Raw genomic sequence first — 12,699 nt, forward strand, 5'->3', positions numbered from 1 at the left:
GACGATAAGGATCTGGGAAACTTTCCTCAGCTTAATGATGATAAGTGGGTCAACACCCTGATGTTTTTTACAGATCTCTCTGTTCATATTAATGAACTGAACTTAAAGTTACAAGGTTTTGGCAAAAGTATTGATGTTATGTTTGGATACATAAAAGCTTTTGAAAGTAAAGCTAAAATTTTCAAGTGAGATGTAGAAACTAAAACTTATAAGTATTTTCCTCGAGTAACAAAGTATTTTGAGAAGGCCAGTGCAGCTGTACAAAATGAAATGGAACTCTTGCATATGAACTACCAGCATGTTTTAGACTCATTACTTGACCAGTTTAGTGATAGATTTAATCAATTTAGAAGTCTAGAACAGACCATGAAAATAATTAAGTATCCTGATGTAGTAGTCTACAGTAGTTTGGAATTAAATGGTTTCCAATGGATGCAAATTGATGATTTGGAGATGCAACTTGCAGAATTTCAAGACAGTATCTGGGCTCAGGTGTTTGTCGACTTGAGGTCAAAGCTTGAGAATCTGGAAAGGTGCCGCTTGGAGAATCAAGAGGAGTGCCACTACGAACAGGAAATTTGGAGTGCCTGGAACTGACTACCAGACACTTTTAGCACGCTGAAAAATATAGCAATGGCTTTACTCACAATTTTCCCTCTACATACTTTTGTGAGGCCTTATTCTCAGCATTAAATAATATTAAAACCAACAAAAGAAACAGATTGACAGATGAAGTTAGTAGCGCTTGCTTGGACCTGAAGTGTACAAAATACCGACCTTCAACTGAAGATTTAGCCAATGAAATTCAGCAACAAAAAAGTCACTAATAGGCAGGTTAGTTAAAGAATTCACCCTCCCCCCTCACTTATCTTAGTTCATGGCGCCCCACACAAGCTAAATAATATCAAGACCAACAAAAGAAACCAACTGACGGATGAACAAAGAAGTCAATAAGCAGGTAAGTTAAATATTTAGTTTTTGGTTTATTAAATACAATTATATATAACAATTATACATTTATGTTAGTTAAACTATAAATATCGCGAAATAATGTTTTTTCCTCAAAGTGACACACTACCCGAGTTATGCTCAGTTTTTTGGCGAAGAATCCTGCAAGCGGCCGCTGCAGCCAAGTACGCTACAGCTGCTGTTGCGGCCCTGCGCCTGCACCCTCGGGCTGCTGCTGCCCGCCCTGCTCCACCCCACTCCGCCCCGCTCCTCCCCGCCTAGGCTTTCCCTCTGGCAGCCACCTTCCTTTCCGATTTTCCTCCCTCTTCCTTCTAAGTTGTCTTCAGTCTTCACTCCTCCCTCCCTCATCGTATGCAAATTAACCACCATTTGCATACTCACCCTGATTGGCTGGTGAGCATGGCTTTGGCTGGTGGGCATGGCTTGTGAGTAGCAAAGGTGCAGTCAATTTGCGTATTACTATTTTATTAGGTAGGATTGTAACTGGGTATTAGTCTGAAAAATCCAATCACATTGAACAGGGTGTGACCAACAGACTGTAATCCAGTTTATGTTCTTTGTTATTTCCTGGAGCAGGGTGTGTCCTAAGAACCTAACACTGACAGGATTTACTGTCTTCCCAGGATAAAAGGGAGTCAGATAGAAAAAGGATCCATTTGCCACTAGACGAGGGAACTAAAGGTTTGGGGACGTTGGAAGAAGAGGATTGGCTGCTTTGTGGAACTAGCCTCAGCATTCATTTGGCTCCACTATCTCCTCCAGTTTTCCATCTGGCGAGTTCTCTAAACACTACAATGTAAGTTGGCCATATTCCCTTAAAATTATATGTCATAGTAAAGCAGCTTCTCATGATCTTCAAATTTTATTGGGTCAATATTCATTCATTTCTTCAGTTCTGATAGTTAACTATTTGTACTTCTTTTTCACTTTTGTGTTGAATCTATTTGCAATTTTGAATGATTACCCCAAGATCCTAGATCTTGCTGCCCAACGTAGTACTTGCCAGCTGCATGGGAGTGCAAGATTTAAATTAACAAAATGAAATAGCTAAACTTCAGACCCCCAATAGCACTGGCCAAGGGCCCCAGTGTTCTATAATCAAGAGAGCCTGGTAGTGACAGTCTGCTACATGCTATAGGGCAGCGGTAGACAACCTTTCGGATCTCACTGACCAACAGTAGTCCGAGGACCACGGGTTGGCAACTTCTGCTATAGGGCATTTCCTTTCCTCAGAAAGTGCTATTGGCACTTTTATCTATATCTTAAGTTTTTGTTCTTTTTATGGTTGTACATGCTTCATTTCCTGCTTCTCTGAATTAATTTCCTTTCATGTGTTTAATCATGTGACATTTTTCATTTTGTTTCTCAAATGTCTTGAGATAGGTGCATATATTTATTTTAATCATTTAAAAATTAACATATTTAAGGCAAATAATTGTTCATGAATATTGCTTTAGCTTTGTTCCATTTGTGATTATGCATAAAATAACTGTATTTCTATGCCATTTTCATTATGTATTTGAGGTTGTTGTGCCAAAATTTTTTAATATATTTTTATTGATTTCAGAAAGGAAGGAAGAGGGTGAGAGAGATAGAAACATCAATGATGAGAGAGTATCATTGATTAGCTGCCTCCTGCATGCCTTCCAGTGCAATTAAGCCCACACCCCAGGCATGTGCCCTTGACAGGAATTGAACCAGGGACCCTTCAGTCCACAGGCTGAGGCTCTATCCACTGAGCCAAACCAGCTAGGGCCCAAAATTCTTTATTTTTTTAATATATTTTATTGATTTTTTACAGAGAGGAAGGGAGAGGGATAGAGAGCTAGAAACACGATGAGAGAGAAACATCGACCAGCTGCCTCCTGCACACCTGATGGAGGTCCCAGTATCTCTGCAGGTCCCAGGATTTCTGCAGATGTGCCCGAAACCAATGTACATGCCCTTGACCGGAATCTGAATCTGGGACCCTTCAAGTCCGCAGACCGACCCTCTATCCACTGAGCCAAACTGGTTTCAGCTAATATATATCCAAAATTCTTTAGAAGAAAACATTTACTCATTAACTTTCAGTTGACAGATTATGTCATCTATGATTGTCATTACTTTCTGGTTTTGGTTCATTGTTTATGAGACTGTTGAATATTACTTTTATAATGTGATTTTCCTTCATCCTGGCACACAAACCATTTGTATGCAAAGCCCAATATGCTTTAAAAAGTAGATCTTCTGCCCAGCTGGAGTGGCTCAGTGGTTGAACATGGACCCATTAACCAGAAGGTCACAGTTCAATTCCTGATAGGGCACATGCAAGGGTTAACAGTTCAATCAAAGTATGGCTCATGCAGGAGGCAGCCAAACAATGATTCACTTTCATCAATGATGTTTCTATCCCTCTCTTTCTCTGCCTTCCTCTCTTTCAAATAAACAAAAACATATTTTAAGATAAATAGATCTCCTATTGTGCTTTTATGTACAAAATTCTAGAATAATTGTAAACCTAATTCTAGTTTCCACATGGCTGAACTGTGTTGGTTATATTGGATATTGAGAGTCACCAAAGGATGAGCTTTGATTTGTAATCCAGACTGAGATTATATATTTTTTCACTTTCAGTATTAATTTGATGTCCATTTGTTTGGATTCGTTGCCCTCTGGTTTGTCTTTGCCTTCCTGTCTAAGCATTGCTCAATTGTAAGAGGTGAGTGGCAACACTATTTCAGTTGTGCCTGAGGGCTTGATCTTTAGCACCTGGAGTAGGGTGTAGCCAACCTTAGGGAGGAAATTGGAGAGAGCTCACTTCCATTCAGTCATTTTTCCGTAGTTCTGAATGGAAAGTTCAGGGGAGTGGTTATAGATGCCAGCTATCAGATTGGATGAAGAATATGGTTTTGGTGTGCAGGGACAGAGGTCCCAAAAGCTGCATGCCAAAACTAAGCAGCTGTGTCCAAATAGTTCTTCGATGGCTGGAAAATTTAAGGCCTGCCCCTTAATAGCTAGCAACACTCTTGAAATATTAAGACATGTTGAGGAAGTAAAATGCCTCCTCCCAGCTGGCTCTTTAAGAGATCTGGAGGACAGAGGACCTGCGGTGCCATCACTCATCCTGACGTCACCAGGACACGTGTCCCTCTCCCTGGTTTAGGGGGAAGATGATCAGTATATTTGCAGGAACTAATGAATAGTTTAGAACTATCATGTATGTTTTGTTAGTTCTTCTAAAGATTGTTACTGTAGCAATGGTTTTAAAATAAATTTAATTCCATTCCTGGAGATAGTTTCAAATACCTCCACACTGGAGTCCACCATGAAATAGGTTTGCTTTGATTTCCTTCTGGTAGTATGCATCCTCCCAAGTTTCTGGCACTGTCTCTATGTGACCATTGAATTATGGTCACATTGCCTTGCTGGCCATGATTACAAAGGTCTTCTCTAAGTCTATCTCTTGTTTTACAATATTTGAAAAAGAGTCTCCTGGGCAATCATATTGAGAGTCACGGCTAGATTCTTTCCAGGCATTCTCCAATACCTCATTTGGTTGAGTGAATATCATCCCATATTTTCCTCCAGTTTGTATAATGATATCCAAATGATTCTTCACCTTTGAATTTCAATGGAATTGTGACTTTTATTATTTTTTTAATCTTTATTGTTGAAAGTATTACATAAATCTCCCTTTCCCCCCCCCCTTGACCTCTTCTGAGCCACCCTTCCCCCACCCCAGTCCTTCACTACTCTACTGTCTGTGTCTATGTGTTATGCATATATACATACAAGTTTTTGGTTGAGCTCCTCCCACCCACCCTCCCCAGCCTTCCCTCTGAGAAATTATAAATGAGGTGATTAGGGAGGGCACTGAGATACTATTGCAGGTCAGACCGATCTGCTACCCTAAAGGGATTGGAGCCCAGGACTCAAACAGTAAAATTAAAGCACAGGTGTTCCATTTTCTAGTTGTAGAACTTTGTCATGTCACTAAAGATTCTGGAACCTCTATTTATGACATTTTTAAATATGTAAATAAACTATAATTAGCATGACTATTGTGGAAATAAAGTAAGCAAATATGTAAATCTGTAAGTACACCATCACATTTAATCCCAATTTAACTTTTTCCCCTGGGCCTCAAGTAGAAATGTGTGAATTAATTGTTCTTTGTTTATGATCAGTTTTCATTATTTGTCCACAAAGTACATTTAATTATGATTGATACGTTAGGGGAGAAATTATAGTTTATAAATCTTTTCTGTCATACACAAATACATAGGCATTAAGCTAAGGAAGATAAGTACAGAATTGGATTTGAGGGTCTCAGCTACCACTTAACCAGTTACCAGATGGACCAAGTAGATTTCCTCATCAAGCCCAGCCATTCTTTACTCTCTGAGCTCCCTTGACCTAGAGAACTGAGGCAGTACATGACATTAACTCTGTGACTCATGTATGTCCTCCTGCTACTTTCTGATGGTGATTTTAAGGGCTTTACTGCTTGGAGAACCATGCAGATGCATAAGGCAATAATAATGATGCCTAAGAAATTCCATAGTGCTTACCTGCAGGTGGAAACCAATGTCTACATATGGCATGAGTCAGGGATCTATACACTTTGGATTCAGGGAGGGACTTGAATAATTATATATGTAATAGGCTCATTAACATAGCACACTCAATATTTATCTTGTTCCTTTCTGTAAGATATCTGTAATTTGACCTTCTTTATAGCAACCAGAGCTACAGCGCTATTGATCCTGAAGAGCAGAGATCTGGGCATGTTATTCTGAGAGTTCAACACTGGTTTCAGTTTGTTAGGCTGGGAGTAGGGAACATACCCAGGTGAACATTGGACCTTTCTGACAGGTGGGACTGGAAATTGTGCATAAGACTGGCGTCTCATGGTTTCTTTCTCTGTCCCCAGCTTTGCTTGCTTAGTGCTTGGACTGTGGGTGAAAACCCAGAGAAAGACACCTGGCAACTGGATCATTGACCATGGAGCCACAGGTGAGTAGAGGATATGTCTTTCTATGGAAATTACATCCCAGGTGGGCAAGTGTTTCCTATTGGCATGGGTGTCTTAAGTATAACCAGGTGGTGTTCAGGCATCTGAGTTCCAACTAGGTTTGTCTAGAATAATGGGATAGATATCAGGGGTCAGGAGCTCATCAATAGGGAATCTCCTTCTCAACATTACACAGATTTATGACAGGCTATATCAGCCTTGCTTATTTACAGAAGAGATCAGAGAGGTTTTCTTCAATCCATTCCATAGGGTCAGTGGCCAACCACAAACACACTAACCGTGTCTTTGGTTGAAATTAGCTTAGGGTGATGATGCTTGCAAGCGACAGAGACCCACAAAGAGCAGAACATAATAGTGCATTGTAGGGGCACCTGTGTGAGCACATGAGCACAATTAATCCAGTGTTGCAAGGGCCGAGGTGAGGGCTGCTCAGTGTGGAGAGGAGCAAGACAAAGGTTTAGCACGATAGATAAATTATTTTTATTTCCCCAATTTTAGGACTGACAATGATAAGAGCACATTTGCACTTTTGAAAATTTATAAAATGTGTAACTAAAATTACAATTCCTCCTCTTACCCCCAAATCCCACTTTTACCTCTTAGAAATTAATGGGCAGGGAGTAGGATTTCCTTAATTGTGGCACCCATGAAGGAGAAGGATATAGTAGGAAGAGTAACAGATGAGTCCTTGGTAAATTTTTGGGAAACTACATAGACTGAACCAAATAATTAGGCTTCTGTTATACTTTAGAACAACACAAGATAAAGCTACCAGGAAAATAGTAATAACTGGTTATGAGGGCCCAGACAAAGTCAAGAATGGGAGGCCTCATCCCACAGGATTGCCAGCCTAGGACTGGCCTTCATCACAGCCCCTCACAGCCCTGGCTTGTGCTGCTGACCATCTGAGCTTTTGTTTGTTCTGAACACCTGAGTTCTGTAGAAATAAAACAGAAAACATCTACTGGTACCAAGCTCTGTATAAACCTGCTCAGTTCTGAGTAATGTCTAATATTTCATGCAGGTTCGCTAGACAAGAAACATTTCGTACATTAGGACATTAAATGTTTCAACATTCAGAAGCACTGACACCAGTTTTATAGATGAGGAAACAAAAGTTCCTCTAGGAACATGTTTCAACCAATGGTCATGTCACAAATGTATCCCAACATGGGCATTATTGTGTTGTGATGAATTTATGGATTTACTTGAAATTAATGGAAAAGAGAGTTTGTGTTATGAATATATAAGTGAATATTTTACAATCACCTGTCCAGAAATTCTAATGATCAGGTTACTGAAAAACTCTCAGACTGTGTAAAACCACACCACATGTGATGTTTCTTTTTTTTTTTTTAATATATTTTATTGATTTTTTTACAGAGAGGAAGAGAGAGGGATAGAGAGTTAGAAACATCGATGAGAGAGAAACATCGATCAGCTGCCTCTTGCACACCCCCCACTGGGGATGTGCCCACAACCAAGGTACATGCCCTTGACCGGAATTGAACCCGGGACCCTTGAGTCCGCAGGCCGACGCTCTATCCACTGAGCCAAACCAGTTTCGGCGTGATGTTTCTTTATAACAAATTATTATGAATTCAGAGTGTGTATGCTTCTAAAAATGTGTCTGATAAGCAGATAGCAGCTCAGCGTTCACAGTGACCTGAGTGGAACCCTAAACACAGAAAGACCTTTCCATACACCCAGCTCCCCATCATTCCTCAATGCTGTCATCCAAACCCTCCTCCTCTGCACACTGACAAGAAGTGCTCCATTTAACCTGGGATGTCCATGATGTTTCAGGAATCAGTGACCTTCAAGGATGTAGCTGTTGACTTCACCCAGGAAGAGTGGACCCTGCTGGGCACACCCGAGAGAAAGCTATACAGAGATGTGATGCTGGAGAACATCAGTCACCTGGTCTCTGTGGGTGAGTCTTGAAACTTGTATGTATGTTTGTATGTGTGTGAAAGTATTCATATATGTAAGTGTCCATTCCTTCATACATTGAACATGTACATAGAACAACTGCCACTATTCCACTCCAGGCACTGCCCTGATTCATAACTCACATAAGTACTTGAAGGAAGATTTTTTTTTTACATTTTGTTTTCATCTCCACACTAGAATGTCATCTTAACCACAACTTTATATCATTTTGCAACTCTGTCTCCAACACTCAAATTATAGAAGAGAAATCAATGGATTTTGTTCACCCATAGTTAATTTACCAAATACTTAAAAATAGGTTGAGTGTATTTGGAAAAGGGCAGATTATTGAAAATATGATCATTTTGATTACTCTTATGGAAATTATGTTCATGGGTTTGGTTTGAAAATAATATTGAACCCACTCTGGAGCCATTAACCTCTCACATTTTGAGAAAACTAAGTATTCTGACTTCAGACTTTGAACTTGATCATGGGTATATTCATCTAGCAGTCTTCTCTGGTTTTGCCACCAGTCTGTATTTTCTCCATGTTGGGTGAAGGGCCTTCAGTGTCTTCTCTGTAAAATATGTTGTTACCAGGATTGTCCTTCAATCCCTCTTTGTTCCTCCTCAGTAACCTGGTTTAGACTTGGTAACACCAATGGTTAATTTGCACAGGACTCTAAATCCTTGTACCTTTCTTCCACAAACAGGGTATCCAATCTGCAACTCAGGTGTGACTTTCCAGCTGAAGCCAGGAGAAGAGCTGAGGAGAGAAGGGACTGGGTTTCCCCAAGGCCAGACGGCAGGTGAGCAGCAGGGGTCGGGGCTTCAGTGTGAGGAGGTGTCTGTCAGTAACTGAATGCATCCTTAGACTATCAGGTGACAGCTTTAGGAAGTGAGTTACACATTCCAAAATCCAAGGGGGGACACCAGGGAAGACTCCTCATCTTATCATCTTTTGCATATCACAAGGCAGGTGTCCTTCCTCCAGTTTTCTTTCCATTTTAGGGGAAAGAATCAATGTGTATTTCTTGCAGTTGAACTTTGACATAATGATTCCTATTGAGATAATCCCTTTTAAGGTTTTACCACCATAGGCAGACACAATATCTCTGCACCACTTCCTGCTTTCATGTCTTAATCTCGATTTTATTTTTCCCTAATTTTCAATTAAGTTTACATTGTTTGTACTAGCTAGACTATTTCTTTGGATGTTTTCTATAATGAAGTGCCAGATTTGGTGCATATGTATATTTTTTTCTCCCACTAAAGCCGTTGTAACAAGTTATACTTTTTCAATCCCTTTAGGCATGAGAGATCCCCTTAAAAAATCAGAGATGATATTAATGCAGCAGATCAGCAAGAAGGGCATGTCCCCAGCCATGCCAATGGTAAGGCTAATAGGTGTGAAACTAATCATCCAAATTAAATATGTGGCGATGAGATAAGTTAGTCATGAACGCAACTGCCTGAATGGAATTATGTAGTTAATTTAGGATTAAGCTTTTTCCAAGCAAAAACTTTTTGATAGTTTGAAATCAGGGAAGAAATTAGAAGAGCCAAAACAATTATCTGAGTATTAAACAGAGACAATATCATAAAATCAGTTCATTACCTACTTGTTGAAACATACTATAATCTTCCAAATTTATCTAATAACTTTGATTGTGATACTAAAAAGAGAATATTTGTGCTTGCCAGGGAGTCACAGAACATGTGTATGCTTGAAGCATTTTCACCAGAGACAATTACTGACTGATATTCTAGAACTGATATGTGAGAAAGAAATGTATGGGTGTATGTGGACAAACCATTTACATCTTTTTATCTCTATTCACAATGCAGAATATGAATTCATACCTTGCCTGTTTCTATGAATGTGTTAGAAAGGCAGACACCAGTTCTGCACTCACAGTGACCTGAGTAGAACCCCAAACACAGACTGATCTTTCCATACACCCAGCTCCCCATCATTCCTCAATGCTGTCATCCCAACCCTCCTCCTCCGCACACTGGCAGGAAGTGCTCCGTTTAACCTGGGATGTCCATGATGTTTCAGGAATCAGTGTCCTTCAAGGATATAGCTGTTGACTTCACCCAGGAAGAGTGGGCCCTGCTGGGCACACCCCAGAGAAAGCTCTACAGAGATGTGGTGCTGGAGAATATCAGTGACCTGGTCTCTATGGGTGAGTCTTAAAACATGTATGTGTATGTATGTGTGTGAGTACAGATGTGTGTTTGTATATGTAAGACAGTGTTTCTTCCTGGTTTGGTGCAGTACCTGCAATGCTTTCTCTAGAGAAAGTGTTGTTGCCAGGACCCGCCTTCATTCACCTCTGTGTTCCTCATAGGTAATCTGTCTTAAACTTGATAACTGCAATGGTTACTTTGCACAGGACTCGTAATTCATTTACCTTTCTTCCACAAACAGGGTATCGGATCTGCAACTCGGGTGTGATTTTCCAGCCGGAGCAAGGACAGCTGAGAGAAGGGACTGGGTTTCCCCAAGGCAAGATGGCAGGTGAGCAGCAGGGATGGGGGCTTCAGTGTGAGGAGGTGCCTCTTGGTGACTGAGTACATCCTTAGACTATCAGGTGAAGGCTTGGATTTGAGTTACACATTCAAAAATCCAAGGGAGGACACCGGGGAAGATTCCTGATGTTGTTATTTCTTGCATATAGGAATGAGAAGGGATGTGTCCTACCTGTGTTTTCTTTTCCTTCTGGAAAACATAATTGTGTACTTCTTGCAGTTGGACTTTGCCATCGTGATTCTTGTCCAGATCCTGCCTTTTCAGGCTTTACCACCATAGGCTGACCCATCGTCTCTTCACCACTTCCTGCTTTTCATGTTTCAATCCTGGTATTACTTTTCCCTGAATTTCAATTAACTTTACATTGTTTGCACTACCTAAAATATTTCATTGGACACACTTTCTCTAATGCAGTGCCAGGTTTAAACACATACATATATTGATCCTTGTGCATTTATCCATACTCATTCTGCTAATGACATTGTAACAAATTTTATTTTTTAACCCCCTCAGGCATGAAAGGTCCCCTTAAAAAACCAGAGATGATATTAATGCAGCAGATCAGCAAGAAGGGCATATCCTCCACCATGCCAATGGTAAGGCTCATAGGTGTGAAACTAATCATCCAAATTGAATATGTGGCAATAAGTTAGTCGTGAGCACAACCACCTGAATGCAATTATGTAGTTAACTTGGAATTAAGCTCTTTCCAAGAAACTTTTGGATAGTTTGAAATCGATGAAGAAACTAACATGAGCCAAAGCAATATCTTGAACAAAAAAAGACAATATCATTTACTGATTACCTACTTGTTAAAACACACTAAAGGCGTCCAAATTTATGTATTAACTTTCTGATGGAGATACTAAAAAAGAAAAAATATCTGTGCCTGCCAGGGTGTCATGTAACATATTTATGCAACTAACATGTAAAACATTTTCACCAGAGAGTTTTTCTGACTAATATGCTAGAACTGATATGTAGAAAATGATTGTATGGATGTATGCGGGCAAACCATTGACACCTTTTCATCTCCTTCCACACAACAGGAATCTCACACTCCAGAGGATCCTATTGAAAGTACTGATTTAAGTGATGAATTTACTCATAGATCATCTGTGAGTCAACATTCTTTAATTCATATAGGAAAGAAACCTTATGTCAGCCAACAGCGTGGAAAGTCGCCTAGAGAAGAGTCATGCCTTAATAGACACAATGAAAGTCACACCAGAAGTAATATATGTGAATGTGGGAAAGCCTTTAGTAGTGTCTTCAGCCTCAGACGACACAAGATGACTCACAGTAAAGAGAAACCATTTAAATGTAATGTATGTGGGAAAGGCTTTTTGCAAAAATCTGACCTGAGAAACCACAATCGAATGCACACTGGAGAAAAGCCTTATGAGTGTGGTGAGTGTGGGAAAGCCTTCAGTCAGAGTTCTTACCTTAGACAGCATGAAGCAATTCACACAGGAGAGAAACCCTATGAATGTCCCCTATGTGACAAAGCTTTCAGTCAAAGATCTTACCTTAAAAAACATGAGAGAATCCATCCTGGGGAGAAACTGTATAAATGTCATCAGTGTGGGAAATCCTTTAATCAAAGTTCTGGCCTTAGCCAGCACAAGAAAATTCACAGGGGGGAGAAACCACATGTATGTTCCATATGTGAGAAGGCTTTCAGTCAAAGTTCTGAGCTAACACGTCACAACAGAACACACACCAGAGAAAAACCATATCAATGTGGTCAGTGTGGGAATGCCTTCAGTCAACACACTAATCTCACAAGACACCAGAGAACCCACACTGGAGAACAGCCTTATGCATGTCAGCTATGTGGAAAAGGCTTCAGTCATTGTTCTTCCCTTAGAAGACATGAGGGAACCCAACACAGGGGAGAAAATCATGAAAGCCTTCAGTAGATAGTCTGACCTGACTGCACAAGAGATGGCATTGCACATGTAATAAATGTGGAAGAACATCAATCATAGCTTTATCATTTAAACACACCAGCACATTCACACATGAAAGAAACCCTCAGTAAGCAATGTGGAAAAATCTATGTATCACCAAACTCCTTGGCCAAAAAGACCTTTAATATGTGAGTGGGTCCATGTGTATGGTATCTTTGTGCAAGCCTTTAATCACTGTCCTGATCTCAGATAACATGACAACTCACATTGTAAACAGGCTAATTTAGATATCCTAGCAACAGCTCTGAACTTTGAAGACACTTGACATAT

At 40.1% G+C, this 12,699-nt stretch overlaps 1 protein-coding gene across 1 annotated transcript; it reads left to right on the forward strand.

Annotated features, from left to right (window-relative positions):
- The first annotated feature begins 1,725 nt into the window (after positions 1–1,725).
- Positions 1,726–12,378, forward strand: LOC129149987 (zinc finger protein 705A-like). Its single transcript, XM_054719945.1, has 9 exons — positions 1,726–1,765; positions 5,885–5,967; positions 7,793–7,919; positions 8,634–8,729; positions 9,232–9,314; positions 9,983–10,109; positions 10,355–10,444; positions 10,970–11,052; positions 11,506–12,378. Exons 2-9 carry the CDS (start codon positions 5,956–5,958, stop codon positions 12,376–12,378), a joined length of 1,491 nt encoding a protein of 496 aa, XP_054575920.1. The 5' UTR covers positions 1,726–1,765; positions 5,885–5,955.
- The last annotated feature ends 321 nt before the right edge of the window (positions 12,379–12,699 follow it).

Source organism: Eptesicus fuscus, chromosome 8, assembly GCF_027574615.1.
Source record: "Eptesicus fuscus isolate TK198812 chromosome 8, DD_ASM_mEF_20220401, whole genome shotgun sequence".
Classification (NCBI taxonomy): domain Eukaryota; kingdom Metazoa; phylum Chordata; class Mammalia; order Chiroptera; family Vespertilionidae; genus Eptesicus; species Eptesicus fuscus.

Coding starts and splice junctions, on each gene's coding strand:
- LOC129149987 (XM_054719945.1), top strand. Junction 8,730..9,231: donor TCCCCAAGGCCAGACGGCAG/GTGAGCAGCAGG, acceptor CAATCCCTTTAG/GCATGAGAGATCCCCTTAAA. Junction 10,445..10,969: donor TCCCCAAGGCAAGATGGCAG/GTGAGCAGCAGG, acceptor TAACCCCCTCAG/GCATGAAAGGTCCCCTTAAA.